The 19,085-nt window shown below is 49.8% G+C and overlaps 2 protein-coding genes across 2 annotated transcripts; one reads left to right on the top strand and one right to left on the bottom strand.

Annotated features, from left to right (window-relative positions):
* The first annotated feature begins 1,316 nt into the window (after window positions 1–1,316).
* On the top strand, window positions 1,317–3,521 carry LOC125550842 (BURP domain-containing protein 12). The gene has a single exon (XM_048713946.2). It carries the CDS (start codon window positions 1,374–1,376, stop codon window positions 3,249–3,251), a length of 1,878 nt encoding a protein of 625 aa, XP_048569903.1. The 5' UTR covers window positions 1,317–1,373; the 3' UTR covers window positions 3,252–3,521.
* A 503-nt stretch (window positions 3,522–4,024) lies between these two features.
* On the bottom strand, window positions 4,025–4,903 carry LOC147974916 (uncharacterized). The gene has a single exon (XM_087520197.1). The coding sequence runs from the start codon at window positions 4,901–4,903 to the stop codon at window positions 4,025–4,027; it is 879 nt and encodes a 292-aa protein (XP_087376323.1).
* Between the last annotated feature and the right edge of the window lie 14,182 nt (window positions 4,904–19,085).

The raw sequence follows: 19,085 nt of genomic DNA, 5'->3' as shown, positions 1-19,085 counted from the left end.
AACTAGACCAGATCATAGAGGGGGAGAGAGCTGGCCCTGCCTTCTCCTACCTTCAGCATACAGCTCGAGGAGCGCCCTTGTATTCGCTTCACCTTAGTGATCATGCGGAGACCCCGCAGAGCAGGACTAGGGGTGTTATCTCCTAGGAAAGCCCCGAACCTGGGTAAAGTACGCCGACGTTCATGTCTACGCCTCATCCCGTTTTTAGGCACCGGCGACGTTCTACTCGCCCCCACCATGATAAGCCATCCATTGGCATATGTCGCACCCAACCCCCGACACATGTCGTCGAGGAGGTTGTCGACGTCGGGGAAGAAATCGTCGTCGGGGAAGTAGTCATCGGAGTCCGGGGCATCCATGACAAAGAAGTCAGTAGTCGCGCAAAGCGCTCCCCAAAAACCTTATCACCATTCTCCCATACATGACTCGAAAGGTGCGGTTTCGGAGGCCTACTGTCCCGACCTGCGGTGCACGCCGCAAAGCCGGGATGGGGAAGAACGTAGCAGTAGCTCAGTGGTCAGGAACTTGGAGGCGAGAGGGTTGCGGCAGGCGAAGAGGTGCGCCGTTCGTATTTAATCTCCACTACAGCAAAAACGTTTCAGCTTCTGCGTGACTTTTCGTATATCCGTCATGCGTGACAAAATTTAGACATCGGCTCATTCCCGCAACCCGCGGCAGGTGGCGGAGGAAGAGCGCGCATGGATGTCCCTCTTATTCTCATCCTCATACATGTAGAGAAGGAGTCTGCCTTATAAAGAGGTCCAACTCTCTCTAAACTAGCAATGTGAGACTAAACTTTAGTTTCACCTCTTGCCTTGTACGAATGAGCTGCGTGAGTCTTTATGATTTATTACAAATTTCTAAAACTGCTATTAAGTTAGGTTTAAAATAGACAAAATTCCAGCAGTTACAGTGCTGCGGACGACCGGCTTCGGGCGCTGGATCCGCTCTCCGCCGTGGTGATGAATGGTGAGACAAGGCAGGTCGGCGGCGCCTCGTCAGACCGGCTGCAAGCGCCGGCTGAGGCAGGACAACCGCTGTCAGTTAAGTCCAGGCGGCGGCGTTCGTTAAAAAAAGAACATGTCCCTCCAGCGGCTCAAGTGAAATTGTTTGTCACGGACGTCCCTGAGACTGGATTTGGAACCGCTTGTGATCCCACGAGAGGAGGTCACGGAGGGAGTACTGATTTTCGTCGGCACTTGGCCTCTCTCTGTTTAGCCAAAGCACTAGCTAATGGAAACCGGGAGAAATCGACCGATTAATCTCTTTTCCCCTCCAATCCCCCACCCCACGACATCACTCACACCCGGGGAAATCCCCCCCACCCTCACTCCCCTCCCCGCTGTCTCCGCCCCCAAATCTCCAACCCTCCAATGGCTTCTCCTCCCCGCCCCGTCCTCCCCACCCAGCTCCTCCTCCTCCTCCTCCTCCTGCTCCGCAATGCCGCCGGCGCCGCGGCCGCGTCCTCCTCGGTGAACCCGTTCACGGCCAAGGCGGCCTTCATCCGCTACTGGAACCGCAAGGTGCCCAACAACCGCCCCCACCCGGCCTTCTTCGTCTCTAAGCTCTCCCCGCTGCCCGCCGCCGACGCTGCATCCTTCCCCTCCTCGCTCCCCGACATCACCGCCCGCCTGCCCACACTCTGCTCCAAGGCTGCTCTGCTATGCCCGTCCTCTGATGTGGCGTCGCTGGCGGACCGGAAAGGCCAGTTCAAGAGCTACAGCGACGCCAACTTCACCAACTACGGCTCCGGCGCCGGCGCCGGCACCGACGGGTTCAGCAGCTACACCCCGGACGTCAACGTCGCCGCCGACTCGTTCCGCCGCTACGGCCGGGACTCGTCGGCGCGGGCCGACTCCTTCACCGGCTACGAGGCTAACGGCAACGTCGTCACCGCCAACTTCACCTCCTACGCCGGCGGCGCCACTGGCGGGTCGGGCTCCTTCACCGCCTACGCCGTGGACACCAACGTCCCGGAATCCAAGTTCACCAACTACGACGCCGGGGCCAATGGGCGGACCCGCGGGTTCACATCCTACTCCCAGGAGGCCAACCACGGGGAGAGCAGCTTCGCCGGCTATGGCAAGAGCGCCAACAGCCTGCGGGAGACCTTCACCTCCTACGGCGGTGACACCAACACCCTCAGCTCCGGCTTCGCCAACTATGGCGAGTCCGCCAACGGCGCCACCGACACCTTCACGGGGTACGGTGTCGAGGGGAACGTACCCGAGAACACGTTCCGGAGCTACGGTGCCGGCGGCAATGCCGGAGTGGACACGTTCAAGGGGTACCGCGGTGACGCCAATGTCGGGGACGACAGCTTCGCCTCCTACGCCAAGGGTGCCAACGGCGGGGCCGCCGAGTTCCAGAGCTACGGTGGCTCGGCCAACCAGGGCAGCGTCGCCTTCAAAGGCTACGGCGAAGGCACCAACCGCAACCACCACATTGGGTTCAAGCAGTACGCCGGAGACAATACCACGTTCAAGGGGTACGCCAAGACCGGCGTTGACTTCAAGGAGTATCACAACACGTCAAGCTCAGTGTCAGTGTCGGCGGAGGCAACCACATCCGAGCATCAGCATATGAAGTGGTCTCCAGAGCCAGGCAAGTTCTTCCGGGAGAGGGAGCTGGTGGCCGGGAACCGAATGCCCATGCCAGACATCAGGGACAAGATGCCACCCAGGGCATTCCTGCCGAGAGACATTGCCAGGAAGATACCATTCGAGCTGAATGCCGTGTCAGAGGTCTTCAGGGTGCCCCTGGACACGGCGATGGGCAAGGCAGTGGCATCCACGGTAGCCGAGTGCGAGCGCGCGCCCAGCCAGGGCGAGACCAAGAGGTGCGCGACCTCAGCGGAGGACATTGTGGACTTTGCTGTGGAGATGCTAGGCAGTGACATTGTTGTGCACAGCACGGCCTCCACGGCGGGCAGCGGCGCGGACATCAGGCTGGGCAATGTCACCGGAGTCCACGGTGGCAAGGTGACACGGCCCGTATCATGCCACCAGAGCCTGTTCCCGTACCTGGTGTACTACTGCCACTCAGTGCCCAAGGCGCGGGTGTACGAGGCCGATATCACCGCCGCCGACTCTGGTCAGAAGATCAATCACGGGGTGGCCATCTGTCACCTTGACACTTCTGATTGGAGCCCGGCTCATGGAGCGTTCATCGCCCTTGGTGGTAAACCCGGCAAAATAGAGGTTTGCCATTGGATCTTCGAGGGCGACATGACATGGACAGTCGCAGATTGATGCCATGACAACTGCTTAATCTTCCTCTTGCACAAGTACTTTTACCAAGTTCTATCTTTTCTTGTTTTGCAACCTTAATGGTTTAAGAATTGTTCACTCTGTGTGGTAGAAAAAGGGCTGGTTCATCATCAAATGTAAACTGTAAATCCTGGAAATCTGGGTGAGCTGAGTAATTTGATTTTCTTGATCAAATTGCCTTTGTTGTGGTAAAAGAAAAGAATTCTGGTTATCTATATCAAATTCCTACTTGATAAAGGTGTGTGCTAGTAATGCATTATGTCATTTTCCTGTATGTAGCACACCAGGTGTCAAATAGTTTAATTCATGATCTAAAAAAGGGCAAGTATCAAGTCAGCATGTAACTTAACCGGTACGTGATTTGGATTTGGGTCATGTCCTGTATGTTCCATCTTCCAATTTTTTATTGTCCAAAAAGAACATAAGTGATGAAAATAAGTGTGAGCTGACAGAAGTCCCTTTATTTTAGGTCTGTCATCTTCATCATTACAAGTGATTTTTGGAATTGGATTCTTGGTGCGATCGACGTGGGTAACGAAAAGGCAGCTTCCAATAGCCCCACAATGATCATGCATGGCATGCCACTTCTCTGGGAATCTTGGGGAAGTTTTTTTGAAAGACCCGGTTTGGCTGCCTTCATTAATTTAGGAGAAAGCAGCGGGAAATACATGGAGGATCAAGTGATCGCGGGCGAAAAAATGAGAGAAAAAACTGGAAAGAGAAACTAGAGCTCACTAGGAGCGATCGTGGGGATGTTATCTCGCAGAATAGACCCCGAACGGGGGCTCTAGGCAAGCTGCACCGGCGGCGCGCCACTGGTCACAGTCCGGCATGACGGCGCGGGCGCTGTCGTTCAGGCATGGCATCTTCCCCCTGAAGACGATGGCGTTTTTCTCCTTCCATATGTTCCAGGCAGTCAAGATGAGCATTGATCTGAAGCCCTTTCGCGCCCCCGCTGGCGTGCGACGGATCATTTGCAAGCAGTGCTGCATGGTAGAGTGGAGCAGCGATTTGAAGGTGGCCATTTCCTCGCAGCCAGCTCTGATGGAGAAGGACGCCCAAATTTGGCGGGAGAATGAACACTCCCAGAAGAGATGAATCGCAGACTCCAGGGTTCGGAGGCAAAGGCTGCAGAAATATCCATTTGGCCAACCTCGCCTTTGCAGCCGATCGTTGCACCAGATCCTGTTCCTGAGCATGAGCCATGAGAACACCTTGGCAGTCCCCAGCGCCCAGCTTTTCCAGATCACCTTGTCGTCACTCGTGCTCGGCCTGGACTGAAAGAGCATGCGGTACGCCGCCCTTGCCGAGTAGCGATCATCGCCGCCTGCTATCCACTGAATCCGATCTGGGACGTGACTGTCAAGGATCAGTCCAGCTTGTTGAATTTGCCGCCTGAGATGCAGATACTCGACGACGATAAGCGATGTGTTGCCATGATGAAGGTCTCTGATCCATTGGTCATTGGCGAGCGCAACGGCCACCGTGCGGTTCTTGCGCCTGGAGTGGTTGTATAGGCTCGGGAAGGCAGCAGCCAAAGGGGCCGCACCCAACCAGTGGCTTGTCCAGAAGCATGCCCGCTGGCCGTTCCCGGCCAGGACATGCGTGGCCTTCTGGAATGCCGCGAGGTCCATCTTGTCAGGGAAGGGGAAAGGCCGTCCATGGCTGCTGTGGGTGTTGCCATGCCAACCAGAGCCATCGTAGCCGCAGCGCAGAGGCGAAGAGCTGTAGGTCGAGGATCCCGAGCCCTCCCTTCTCCGTCGGCGAGTAGACAGAGCTCCACGCCACCTTGCACTTGCCGCCCGGCAGCTCTTCGTCTTGCGCCCACAGAAAGCGTCGCCTCGCTTTGTCGATCTCCTTCAAAACCTTCTTCGACACCTTTAGCACAGAAAGGGCGTAGGTGGGCAGGGCGGAGAGCATTGCGCGCACCAGGACGCGTCGGCCGGCCAACGACATCAACTTTCCCTTCCATCCCGCGAGGCGTGATTAGATCCTGTCAATAAGGAACTGGAAGTGCACGATCCGCAATCGCTTGGGGGAGATAGGCAGCCCTAGGTAGGATGTGGGGAAGCTAGCGATGGCGCCGCCGAAACCATGCAGCACTTCCACCAGCGTCTGGGCGTCGCAGTTCATCGGGATGACCGAGGACTTGGTCTGGTTGAGTTTAAGACCAGTGGCTTCTCCGAAGACGTACAACAGCTCCAGCAGGCAGTCCACCTCCTCCTTTATTGGGTTTGCGAAGATTACCGCGTCGTCAGCGTAAAAGCTGACCCTCATGCTTGCTCCCCGCCCTGGCAGCGGCGCGATCAAATTCTGTCTGGTGGCTGATTCTAGCAGGCGGTACAGGGGGTCAATTGCCAGGATGAACAGCAGCGGCGATAGCGGGTCACCTTGCCGTAGTCCACACGTGTGGATGAAGCTTGGCCCCTGCATGCCGTTGAGCAAGCACGAGGAGGACGAAGAGGACAGCAGCAAGGAGATCCAGTTCCTCCAGCGCTGCGAGAAGCCCATTTGCTGCAGCAGTTCGATCAAATACGCCCAAGAGACGGAGTCGAAGGCTCGAGCGAAGTCCAATTTGAAAAGCAAAGCCTGCTTTTTCTCTTTGTGCAACACACTGACGCAGCCCTGGACGTACTGAAAACTATCATGTATGCACTTTCCTCTCTGAAATGCCGTTTGAGCCTGCGAGATCACTCTGTCCAGGGCAGCTGAGAGCCTTAAAGCGAGCACCTTTGAGATCATCTTCACGACGGAATGGATGAGGCTGATGGGCCTGTAATGGCCAATCTCCGAGGCCTCATTGCGCTTCGGTAGCAGAGTGATCAATGCGGTGTTGATGTCGGTGAAGTTTCTTCCAGCCATGTGGTAGAACTTCTGAAAAGCAGCCATGATCTCGTCCTTGATGATATGCCAACAGGAGCGAAAGAATTGGCCGGTAAAACCATCAGGGCATGGCGCCTTTTCTGCCGGCGATGCAATGATCGTTTCCTATACCTCGGCCATAGTGAACGGGCCGTCCAGCTCGGGCGCGGTCACCACCAGGACTTGGAGCTGCTCCTAGTTCAGGGTGCAGCTGCGCCTCTGGCCCTGGCCTAAGGAGGCGGAGAAGTGGTCGTAGATGGCCTGCTCTTTCGCCTTGTGATCTACAAGCACTCTGTTGTTGACGTTGAGTGCATGGATGAAGTTTTTATAAGCAAACAAATTGAAACACAAAGGGAGCATCATTATACATGTGACAAACACATTTAAGTCTAACATACTTCTGATGCATAGGGATTTTATAAGCAAACAAATTATCAAGACAAGAAATATATAGCATATGCAAGGAAGAAGAAATACACAATAACAATCTCAACATAATGAGAGGTAAATTAGTAACATGAAATTTTCTACAACCATATTTTCCTCTCTCATAGTAATTACATGTAGGATCATAATCAAATTCAACAATATAGCTATCATATAAAATTTTCTCTTCATGATCCACATGCACAAAAGTTCTATAATCTTCCAAGATAGTGGGATTAACATCAACTAAAGTCATGACCTCTTCAAGCCCACTTTTATCAAAAAAATTCATAAGACTGAACACTCTCCAAATATGTGGGATTATTTTTACCTAAAGTTGACACTCTTCCGAACCCACTTTTAATATTATTGTAAACATATTCATCATGAGGCATAAATAAATTTTCAAGATCATAAGAATCATCACCCCAATCATGATCATTGCAACAAGTAGTGGACATAGCAAAATTAGCATCCCCAAGCTTGGAGTTTTGCATATTATTAGCACAATTGACATTAATAGAATTTATAGTAAAATCATTGCAATCATGCTTTTCATTCAAGGAGCTATCATGAATCACTTCATAAATTTCTTCATCACAATTTTCAGGTTCACAAATCTCAAGCAAAACTTCATAAAGATAATCTAGTGCACTCAACTCACTAGCAATTGGTTCACCATAATTGGATCTTTTGAAAAGATTAGCAAGTGGATGAGGATCCATATCAATAGATTTTTAGCAAGCAAAGATGCAAGCAAATAGAAGGCACATGGCAACACAAGCAAACATGAGATCTGACGAGAAAAAGGCAAACGAAAAAGAGGGCGAATAAAATGACAAATTTTTGTGAAGTGGGGGAGAGGAAAACGAGAGGCAAATGGCAAATAATGTAAATTGCGAGGAGATGAGATTTTTGATTAGGAACCTGGTATATGTTGAAGATCCTTCCCGGCAACGGCGCCAGGAATTTCTTTTGATGCGGCTTGAAGCTATGTCGGTATTTCCCCAAAGATGAAGGGATGATGCAGCACAGCAGCGGTAGGTATTTCCCTCAGTTATGAGACCAAGGTTATCAAACCATTAGGAGAACCAAGCAACATAACATTAACAGCACCTGCACACAAATAACAACTACTCGCAACCCAACGTGTAAAAGGGGTTGTCAATCCCTTTCGGGTAGCGGCGCCCCAAGATGGGCAAACGGATGTGAATAAAATTGTAGTAGATTGATAGATCGAATGCCAAATAAAATAAATGAGAATAAAAGGCAGCAAGGTATTTTTGTATTTTTGGTTTAATAGATCCAAAAATAAAAGCAAAGGAAAATAGATCGCAAAGGCAAATAGTATGAGAAAGAGACCCGGGGGCCGTAGGTTTCACTAGTGGCTTCTCTCGAGAAAAATAGCAAATAATGGGTAAACAAATTACTGTTGGGCAATTGATAGAACTTCAAATAATCATGATGATATCCAAGCAATGATCATTACATAGGCATCACATCCAAGATTAGTAGACCGACTCCTGCCTGCATCTACTACTATTACTCCACACATCGACTGCTATCCAGCATGCATCTAGTGTATTAAGTGCATGGAGAAACGGAGTAATGCAATAAGAATGATGACATGATGTAGAAAAGATCTATCTATGTAGAGATAGACCCCATCATTTTATCCTTAATAGCAATGATACATACGTGTCGATTCCCCTTCTGTCACTGGGATCAAGCACCGTAAGATCGAACCAACTACAAAGCACCTCCTCCCTTTGCAAGATAAATAGATCAAGTTGGCCAAACAAAACCTGTTGGGGATATGACTATCAGGTATGACCCGCCCAGGAGGGGCCGGGTCAACCACAATGGTGGTTCATCCATGAAGCCCAAGAGTATACCAGACGGCGGTTCATAGATAGGCCGGTAAGAGGCCCAAGCCCAGAGATGGCTTAAGGCCCGTAAGTGTAAATCGCCATGTATGAGTAGACTTGTAATATAAGGCATGTAAGGTACGTCACCGAGCCGGACACGTTGTTGAGCCGGCCGGGACTCTGTAGGCCGCAGGGCGTCAACCCATGTATATAAGGGGACGACCCGGCAGCGGCTTAGGGCAAGAAACATCAAATCGAGAGCCAGGCAAAGCATGTTTGCTCCCTCGTAATCAAAACCCTAGCAATACCACCTCAACTGGAGTAGGCCTTTACCTTCACCGCAAGGGGCCGAACCAGTATAAACTCTCCGTGTCCTTTGTCTCGTTTAACCCCTTTAAGCTAACCTTGTCGCAATGGCTCCACAACTAAGTCCTTCCATGAGGACATCTGCCGTGACACTTCCACGATAGTTGGCGCCCACCGTGGGGCCAGCTCATGGTGGTTTCGAGTTCTTAAAGGGAAACTTCGAAGGACTCAAGGGATATGCTGTGGGCCGGATGACCAAGTGTCATCACGGCAAGCTCTACATCGACAATGTAGGCTAGGGCCTCGAGGCCGGCTCAATTGAGTATGGGTATCGGGTCCCCTTCGGCGGAATCCTCGTCTTCATCGGCAAGATCGGCGAGCCAGGCCCTGAGCCGGACTTCTGCACCGACATCATCGAGACGGCTCAGGGTGCACGACCCGCCCCGGCTTAGCCGGCCGTAAGGCATGTCTTCGTTGGGTTCACCCATGGGGCTGAATTGGAAGGCTCTGTCTCTGGTGGTGAGACGGAGATCTGCTCTGATGGTGAGTCCACGGGCAAGACCAATTCAATGTATCAGCTATAGGATGGAAGGCTTGGGGCTGTTCCAATGGCGATAGTATTCCGGACCCTCGTGAGCCGCCAAACAGGGTGGCGATCTTCATGGCTGGCACACAGTCGGTTCTTGGCTTGACAGCTGCTGCGACTATAACTTCTGGTGCAGCTGCGATCATGGCAGTTGAGGTTGGCGGTTCAACTCGCCCGCCGGCTCAAGTCTTAACAGATCTACTGGATGCTCTAGCGACTCTGATGGAGGTTGAGGTAACCCCAGAAAACGAGGAGCAACAGAAGCTAGAAGTGGCTAAATTACATGATGGAATAGTGCAAGCTAAGGCAGACTTAGCGACAGAGAACGCTAGGATGGCCACAGAACAAGCAGTTTTGGATGCCCAAGCACAACAGATTCAAGCAGATTCATATCGGCTTAGTGTAGATTAGAACGCCTCACATGAAGTCTTAAGGAGGAAGCAACGGAGTTGTTTGCCATGGGTTTATGAGTCAAGGGACCTCTTCAACACCCCTGGAGCTGGGGCTAGTAACCCGCCGATGGTGAACCGAATAGTTGAACCGCCCGGCCAGCCACGTATGAACAACACTCCGCCTCAGCATGTGATGACACCGCCGGGTAATTACTCCACCCCTCTAGACAACATGATTGCTGCAGCTACACAATTGGCGGCTCTGCCCGATGAGGGTGAAACTCCAGTAGTGGTTGAAACCCGAAGGGCCAGGGAGCTTCTTCAAACAGCTCCGGTGCAGCAGCAGGCTTATTCTTACAATCGTGATCGGATTCATGATACCCCTCGTCCGAGCCGGAGCTACAACAGGCACATTGACTCGCCAGCGGTCTCAAGTACTGAAAAGCGATGTAACCAACCTCATGACCCGGCACGCAATGGAGCCAACGCACAAGATTTGGTGGACCAGGCCAGAGCAAGTCGGGAGGCTGAGCTGGCGGCTCATCAACACGCGTCGATTTACCCGACGGCTTCAATTGAGGTAGGAGTGACTTCCAAGGCTTTCGGTGTGCTGTGTCTAATGGCAGCTATACGAATGAGCGTCTGCCCAAGGACTTCAAAGGCCCTCATAAGGAGCCTAATTACACAGCCGATCAACCTCCTGAGGCATGGGTGGAGATTTATGAGATGGCCATGGAGATGCTGGATGTTAGTGAAGCTGCTTACGCCAAGTACTTCACCATGATGTTAGAAGGGACGGCTCGTACCTAGTTGAAGGGATTGCCGGCTAATTCCATCGCGTCATGGGCGGAGTTGAAGGCCCGGTTTATTCAGAATTTCAAAGACACGTGCAAGCAACCTATGTCGATTCTGGATCCGGTTTCTTGCGTTCAGGCCGAGGGCGAGTCCACGACCAGCTGGGTGCGCCGGGTCTCAACCATCATACATTCTTCAAATAACATCAACGTCGGCTCAGCAGTTTTGATGTTAGAGAAAAATTGCCGGTTCATTCCACTCAAGCAAAAGGTTGGGCGGCTCAAGCGTCATTGCAACGACATGGGGGAGCTGATGGCAGATCTAGTTAAGTATGCCGACTCTGATGGTACCAAGGACCCCGATTCAGAGGATGAGAGATCGGGAAAGGGAAAGAAGAGTAATGGCATGAAGGGACAACAATACAACTCTGCCAGTCAGGGTGGCAACGGTAAGCGCAAGGCTGATGACTTTGTGGCTAACACAGGTGCACGCAATAACAACAAGCGTTGTAGGGGGGCACAGGGGCTGCCGGCTCTGAGGGCAGGATTCGACCTTGAAGCAATGTTAAACCAGCCGTGTCCAAAACATGGCACGGATCGTAAACTGGCTACTCATTCGTGGAAGGATTGTAGCATAATGAGAAGCTTTCGGGAATCCATCGAGCGCCACCATGGCCCAAATGGCGGATTAGGGTCCGGCTCTCACGGTCTGGGTCATGGAGGTGGCGGCTCAAGTTCCGGATTTGAAGGTCACGGTAACTAGGGTGGTTACAATCAGTAGAATAGTCAGGGGAATCAACAGCAGTAGTCCGGTTATCAGAGCAATCCAAAATAATTGAATAGTGGACAGTATCATGTCTTCACCACTAGCTTATGTAAGCGGGGCCAGAAACTTCATAGGAGGGCCGTGAACGCAATTGAGTCGGCGGTGCCGCGTTATCTGCGATGGTCAGAGTAGCCTATTGTGTGGAGTCGAGAGGATCGTCCGCCCCGGGTCGATAATCCGGGTCATCTGGCTTTAGTAGTGGCGCCTCAAGTGGGAGGTTATAAGTTTACTAAGGTGCTCATGGATGGAGGTAGCAGCATTAACATCCTATATTATGAGACCTTCCGATGCATGGGACTGACAGATAAGAATCTTAAGCTGTCAAACACTGTCTTCCATGGTGTCGTGCCAGGTAAATCAGCCTACCCAGTGGGTAAGATTTCGTTGGAAGTGGCCTTTGGAGATGAGCATGATTCCAGGTCTGAGACGTTAACCTTCGAAGTGGTCAAGATCAAAAGCCCCTATCATGCTCCGTTTGGGCGGCCGGCTTATGCTAAGTTCATCGCGAGGCCCTATTATGTCTACTTGCAGCTTAAAATGCCGAGTTATAAGGGCACCATCACAATGCATGGGAGTTGCAAGGTGGCCCTGGAATCTGAGGAAGGTGATGCGGCTTATGCTGAATCAGTTTGTGCAATGGGGGAGCTGAAATTTTACAAAGACAATTTTGACCCGGCAGACATGACGTCCTTGAAGAAGCCAACCATAGAGCATGATCCTTCGTTAAAGTTTAAATCGGGGGACGATACTAAACTGGTTGATTTCACCCCTGGAGACTCATCTAAATAGTTCAGCATCAGCGCTAATCTAGATCCGAAATAGGAAAGCATGCTCATCGAGTTCATCCATGAGAACTGGGACATCTTTGCATGGAAGCCTTCTGACATGCCGGGTGTACCGAGAGAACTCGCTGAGCACACTCTTAATATTGATCCGAAGTTTAAACCGGTCAAGCAATTTCTTCACCGGTTTGACGAGGAGAGGCGCAAGGCCATTGGTGAGGAAGTGGCCCGGCTTTTGGCGGCCGGGTTTATCATTGAAGTTTTTCATCCTGAGTGGTTGGCTAATCCAGTGCTGGTACTCAAAAAGAACGACACTTGGCGAATGTGTGTGGATTACACGAACTTAAACAAAGCTTGTCCGGTTGATCCATTTGCTCTTCCTCGCATTGATCAAATCATTGATGCTACGGCGAGTTGTGAGTTTTTGAGCTTTTTGGATGCTTATTCTGGTTATCATCATATCAAAATGGCAGTTAAGGACCGGGAGAAGACAACTTTCATTACTCCATTTGGAGCCTTCTTCTATGTGTCTATGCCTTTTGGGGTTAAGAGCGCCCAGGCGACTTATCAGCGGTGTGTATAGAATTGCCTTCACAATCAGATTGGGCGCAATGTTCATGCTTATGTAGATGACATTTTGGTGAAGTCAAGAGAAAAAGAGACTTTGATTAAGGATTTGAAAGAGACATTTGACAATCTCCGGGTCTACAAGATGATGCTTAACCCGTCCAAATGTGTCTTTGGTGTGCCAGCAGGCAAGCTCCTGGGATTTTTGGTTTCTAACAGAGGCATTGAAGCTAACCCGGAGAAGATCAAAGCCATTACTTCATTGGCTAAACCGGCATGTGTTAATGATGTTCAGCGTTTGGCGGGTCGTATTGCAGCTCTGAGACGGTTCATAAGCCGACTGGGGGAGAAGGCTATTCCTCTTTATCAGATGATGAAGAAGACATATCACTTTGTTTGGAGTGATGCTGCTAATCAAGCGTTTGAGGATCTGAAGAAACAGCTGGCTGAGCCGCCCATGCTTGCTGCCCCTATTGATAAGGAGCCTTTATTGTTATATGTGGCTGCTAATAGCCGGGCTGTCAGTGTAGGTATTGTGGTGGAAAGGAAGGAGGCAAACAAGGAATATCCGGTTCAACGGCCGGTTTATTATATCAGTGAGGTGCTTATCGAGACCAAACAGAGATATCCACACTGGCAAAAGCTTGTATATGGCGTTTTTATGGCAAGTCGAAAGCTTAAGCAATATTTTCAAGGTCATCCTATCACTGTGGTAAGTTCTGCTCCTTTAGGAGATATCATTCAAAACAGAGAAGCCACATGTCGGGTTGCTAAATGGGCCATTGAGCTCGGTCCTCACGGTTTAAAGTATGTGCCACACACGGCCATCAAGTCCCAAGTGCTAGTGGATTTCATCAATGATTGGACAGAGTTGTGGACGCCTGAGGAAAAGCCGGATAATACATATTGGACTATCCACTTTGATGGATCCAAACAGCTAGAGGGCTCGGGGCCTGGAGTTGTTTTGACTTCCCCACGAGGTGACAAGTTTTCCTATGTTCTCCGATTAATGTTCCCCTGTACTAACAATGCAGCAAAGTATGAGGCCTTACTCCATGGTCTTCGGATGGCTAAGGAGATGATCTTAATCCGGGTGAGGTGTTTTGGCGATTCAGATCTGGTGGCTCAGCAAGTTTCTAGCACTTGGTATTCCAAGGATCCTCTTATGGTGGCTTATTGCCGGGAGGTTGATGCCATTGCTGGTCATTTCAAGGGTTACCAACTTGAACATATTGATCGCCGGAAGAACGAGGCAGCTGATACCTTAAGCCGGCTAGGATCTAAGCGTAAGCCGGCGCCGCCCAATAAGTTTTTGGATATTCTGCTTAACCCGTCTGTGAAAGTACCTACAGAGGAGGACCTTGCTGTTCCTGACCCAGAAGCGCAGTTGGTGGCGGCTCTCCATGCTATTCCTGATTGGACAGTTCCGTATTTGGCTTACATGACCCGAGGTGAGTTGCCAACGGATGAGGTCTTGGCCAGGCAGATAACCCGGCGGTCTAAGTCAATGACGATTGTCAATGGAGAGTTGCACCATCACAGCGTTACAGGAGCGTTTCAACGTTGCGTCTCTCCTGAAGAAGGTTGTGAGATTTTACGAGAAATCCACGAAGGAGATTGTGGTCATCACGTCGGCTCTAAATGTCTAGTAGCCAAGGCTTTCCGTCATGGGTTTTATTGGCTAATGGCTCATGCTAATGCTGAGGATTTGGTAAGCAGATGTGATGGCTGTCAGAAATTTGCACGACGAGCTCATGTGCCGGCTCAAGAATTGAGGATGATTCCAATTACTTGGCCGTTTGCAACTTGGGGGCTTGATATGGTTGGGCCTTTCAAAAGGTCCAAGGATAAGAAGACCCACCTCTTGGTCGCGGTTGATAAATTTACTAAGTGGATTGAAGTAGAGCCGGTTAGTAAATGTGATGCGGCAACGGCGGTTCAATTCATGAAGAAGGTGATCTTCCATTTTGGCTTTCCGCACAACATCATAACAGATAATGGCACTAATCTTTCTAAAGGTTCTATGGAAGAATTTTGTCAACGGGAGCATATATGGCTTGATGTTTCCTCTGTAGCTCACCCTCAATCCAATGGGCAGGTAGAATGAGCAAATCAGGAGATTCTGCGAGGTATCAAGCCCCGGCTTATGGTTCCTTTACAGAGAACGCCGGGTTGTTGGGTGGAGGAGTTACCTTTAGTGTTATGGAGCATCAACACAACCCCCAACAGGTCTACGGGTTACACACCCTTCTTCATGGTTTATGGGGCAGAGGTGGTTCTCCCTAGTGACATCCGTCACGATTCACCCCGGGTGGCGGCATATGTTGAGGCCGACAATGAAAAGGTGCGTCAAGATGCATTTGACTTATTGGATGAGGGGCATGACCTCGCGGCGGCTCGTTCGGCGATTTACCAGCAATACCTACGGCATTATCACAGCCGCCGGGTCAAAACCAGAACCTTTCAAGAAGGCGACTTAGTGCTCCGGCTCATCCAAGATCAGACAGATATGCACAAGTTATCACCACCTTGGGAAGGACCTTTTGTGGTCAGCAAGAATCTACATAATGGGTCATACTACCTTATCGACGTTCGAGACAACAAGGACTCACGCACATCGGAGGAGGAGACCCGTCGGCCATGGAACATTGCTCATCTTCGGCCCTACTATACTGGAGCCTCCAGCTCTCATGATGTACATAGTTATCTGATGTATATATTATAAGCAGTATAATAAAGCCGGCATCCCTGACAATTCAGGGCCTCTGTCGTTTTACTTATTCAAAGCTAAGTCTTTATCATCATTTAAGAGGCTTGACGCCCACAACTTCCAGGACCAAAGAGAGTTGGATGCATAGCACAGCTCAAACATAGGTCCCTGATGATCACTTGGGGGCTTCCTGCTCATTGAGCATAGCTGTCGGTATCCTGTTGATTGGCGCAATGCCAAAGCTTATATGATCACTTGGGGGCTTCCTGCTCATTGAGCATAGCTGTCAGTACCCTCTTGATCAGGCGCAATGCCAAAACTTATATGATCACTTGGGGGCTTCCTTCTCATCGAGCATAGCTGTCAGTACCCACGTGATCGGCGCAAGGCCAAAAGGTTATAGGGTCACTTGGGGGCTTCCTATTCAAACATAGGTGTATTCACCAAAGAGCACATATATAGCTGTCGGTACCCTCTTGATCGGCTCAACGCCACATTTGTAAGTATGTCACATGGGGGCTTCCTATTCAAACATAGGCGTATTCGACAGAAGAGAACATAGCGTTACTACCCTCTTGACCTGGTTTGTTCAAACATAGGCGTATTTGACCAAAGAGAACAAACTCTGACCAGGTCATCCTACCTGTAACACCATCTACTTCAACTCCATAAGGTCATCCCGATTGACCCGCCGAACTCTTAACGATCAGTCTTTATGGCGTATTCGACCAAGATCTGAGCTTGATTAAGGTTCAAACAGCGGCTTGTCTTGCGAGAGTACGGTTTACAGAGTCAGATGGATCCCGGCTTCATAAGCCGCCTTCCTTGAAACTTGGATAAATCGGCCCATGATACCGTCACTCCGGCCCCGCGTACTCCTCATAAGTCTTTGAGCAAGACCAGGCTTATCTAGCGTTCAAATGTCGATTGGGCACACCATGAGTCCGGATCACGGCAGCACGAACAATCCAATGGCTCCGGCTAGTTTCATTGAAGATGACACTTTAATTTGACAGTCTACAAAAGCCTTGAATTTCTTTTGTTTTCTTATTCGTGTTTGAGTTTTTTCGTTGCTTTTTGGTTTTTTATAAGTCGGGCCCAGCTGCCCTGTTTACGTCTTACATTGGAAGCACGTTTTGGGTTTATACAACCCATCGGGAGGACAAACTCTACATCGTCAAAGCATAATGAATACCATGGTTGAAGTTATAGTTCTCACACCTTTAAATTGCACGAAGCTGATACGCCGGCAGTTTAAGTATATATCACATGTATGTTATTTTACTTAGCAGTTATCAGACCGACCCTGGTCATGGACTATTCATCCCCAGCGGCTTTAGTCGGGTATCATGACCCTCCTGGCGGTAAGCCGCCAGGGCCCTTGTGTTTTCTTTGTGTGTAGGATCATAATAATTCAAAGACTATCATACAAAGAGTGGTTTTTTAAACCGATGGATCATCAGTGTTACGGAAAGCAGAAAACGTGTGTGATGGCATGGCCAATTCAAGTTTTAACTATCCTATTACATAGCTCCATGAGCCAACATGAGGTCAAGTGTTTTGTCAAAGCTTAAGTCTTTAACCCGCCTGGCGGTTCACTCTTCTTGGTCTTGCTGACGGGAGGCCTCCGGTTCATCCCTTGCCGGTTCTTCTTCCTCATCTGCCGTCTGGAAGTTTGGTTTCGACCAGTCAAAGCCACGCAAGGCGAAGAATTCAGCTTCGTCATCAATCAGATTGGATGGGTCAATATCAGGGGCGAAGATGTGCTTACGAATCGGCGGAACTAAGTCCATCACTTTGTACGCAGGCGTATGCATCTTTTGATTATCCGCATCGTAAGCCGGCTGGTATTTGGAAAGATTGTTCTCTTCAGCAATGACTGTTGCATGAGGACGAATCTCTTTGACACAGGCGGCAAAGTCTTGCTGATTGAAAGAGGTTTCGTCTTCCTTTAAGCTAGGATACCCACTGGCCACATCCGCTGGGTCTAATTCTGGCACCCACGCTTTGGCACGGCTCAAGGCCGTCACAGCGCCGGCTCTTGCACAAGACCGCTTTATTTCTTGGATTCTGGTGGGCATGATGGATAATTTCTTCAAAACATCGCTTAACAGATTGGGTCCTTGATTAGCCGGGGAGATGGTAGCCAATGTACGTTGAGCTCTAGTATATAATTGCTCAACAAGAGTATAAACCTCCTTGAGCTTCACAAGCGTATCTTGGCTAAGGTTGCTGCTTCTGGGACCTGAGTAAGTCATAGATTGGTTAAAATGGCGGCTTACATTACGACGACAATACTTCGGATAAATAACAAGGCGACTCACCAAAAATAGCAGAAACCATCTGAGACACACGGTGTTTTAAACCGATGAGTTCAGTGGTAGCCTCTTGAAGAGCCGCCTCTGCCTTCTCAGCGCGCTGTATCAAGGCAGTCTTTTCTTCAGCCCAAGCCTTTTTATCCACAGTAAAACTGGTCTCCAATTTTTCCGACCCAGACACACTAAACTGGAATTTTGATTCAGCTTTCTGGGTCTCAGTTTCCTGAGCCGCCAGCTGGGTCTTGGCATCGTTCAATTGAGTTTCCAAATTAGTGGTAGCAGCCTTCATGTAGCACAGATTTATCAAATATACTTCATGGCGGATTACAACAATATAAGTCACAAGCGCTTTGCAAGCAACAACACTTGGCACTTGGGGGCTAATGTCTATCAAAGCAATTTTTCAACGAAAACACCTTTTATAACTAAAAGTCCCATGCACTTTGCAAGCAACAACACTTGGCACTTGGGGGCTCATGCATATTGCTTGTATCTTCCTAATGATGAGCCGGGAGTGCTGTAAACAGTCTCTGCCGACTCATGGGGGCTATGCAGTTAAGTTCTGCTCTTTTACACATTGATCAATAGGACCGACTCATTCATACTGATTAAACCGGCCCTTGGGGACTACAAATGCAAAATTATGCTATTTTCAGCATTCGGTTTAATTTTAAACCGGACTTGGAGGGAGTCTAGGACAGAAGCTTATAAGTTATTTAAGTCTACAGATTATTCAATCTTATCATAATCAGAAGACTTGGGGGCTGGCAAGATATCTAACTTATGTAAGCCGGATGACATACCTCATACTTCTAATGCATCTGTTTAACCATCTTAATTTCCAAGTCACGGCTGGAGTGTACTTGATTGAGATAACCAGATAATACTTCACTATTACTCAATTGAGCATAGTGGGAGACATCAAACCTCACTTTCCGTCTCTCCATGACTTCTTGTTTGGCAGAATGTCTGGCTAATATAGTTGGATTCCCCGGTTCAGTAAAGCCAGTACCAGTGATCAGAATGTCCTCAGCAGGAGTCTCTGGCGGTTTAAGCGAGCTTGACGGTTCAGTAGTTGACGGGTCAATGTTGGTTTCATCAACAGACAACTCAGGCATCTCAGGTTGAGTGTGGGAAGCAGGATCTTCTGGTTGTTCAGAGGATTCTGGTGCAGAAGCTTGCTAGTCTGGTTCAGCGGCTTTAGGGTCTTCAGCCGGTTTTGTCACCTTCGCTTTCTTGATGGGTTTTGCTTGACTGCTAAAAGAATTCGGGCAAGTCAGCATAATGGTGAGGATAGAAAGGTACAAAAAGGTAATTATTCTTACCCAGGGGCAGTCTTGAAAGCCGGCAATTGAGTCTAAGATGAGTTGCCAGAAGAA

This window comes from Triticum urartu, chromosome 4A (genome assembly GCF_056163025.1).
Source record: "Triticum urartu cultivar PI428250 chromosome 4A, HENAU_Tu73, whole genome shotgun sequence".
In the NCBI taxonomy this organism is placed as follows: domain Eukaryota; kingdom Viridiplantae; phylum Streptophyta; class Magnoliopsida; order Poales; family Poaceae; genus Triticum; species Triticum urartu.
This window is presented reverse-complemented; position numbering and strand designations above follow the sequence as displayed.

Bases quoted from the DNA above. Each gene is read 5' to 3' on its own strand.
- LOC125550842 (XM_048713946.2), top strand. From the start codon at position 1,374: ATGGCTTCTCCTCCCCGCCCCGTCCTCCCCACCCAGCTCCTCCTCCTC.
- LOC147974916 (XM_087520197.1), bottom strand. From the start codon at position 4,903: ATGGACCTCGCGGCATTCCAGAAGGCCACGCATGTCCTGGCCGGGAAC.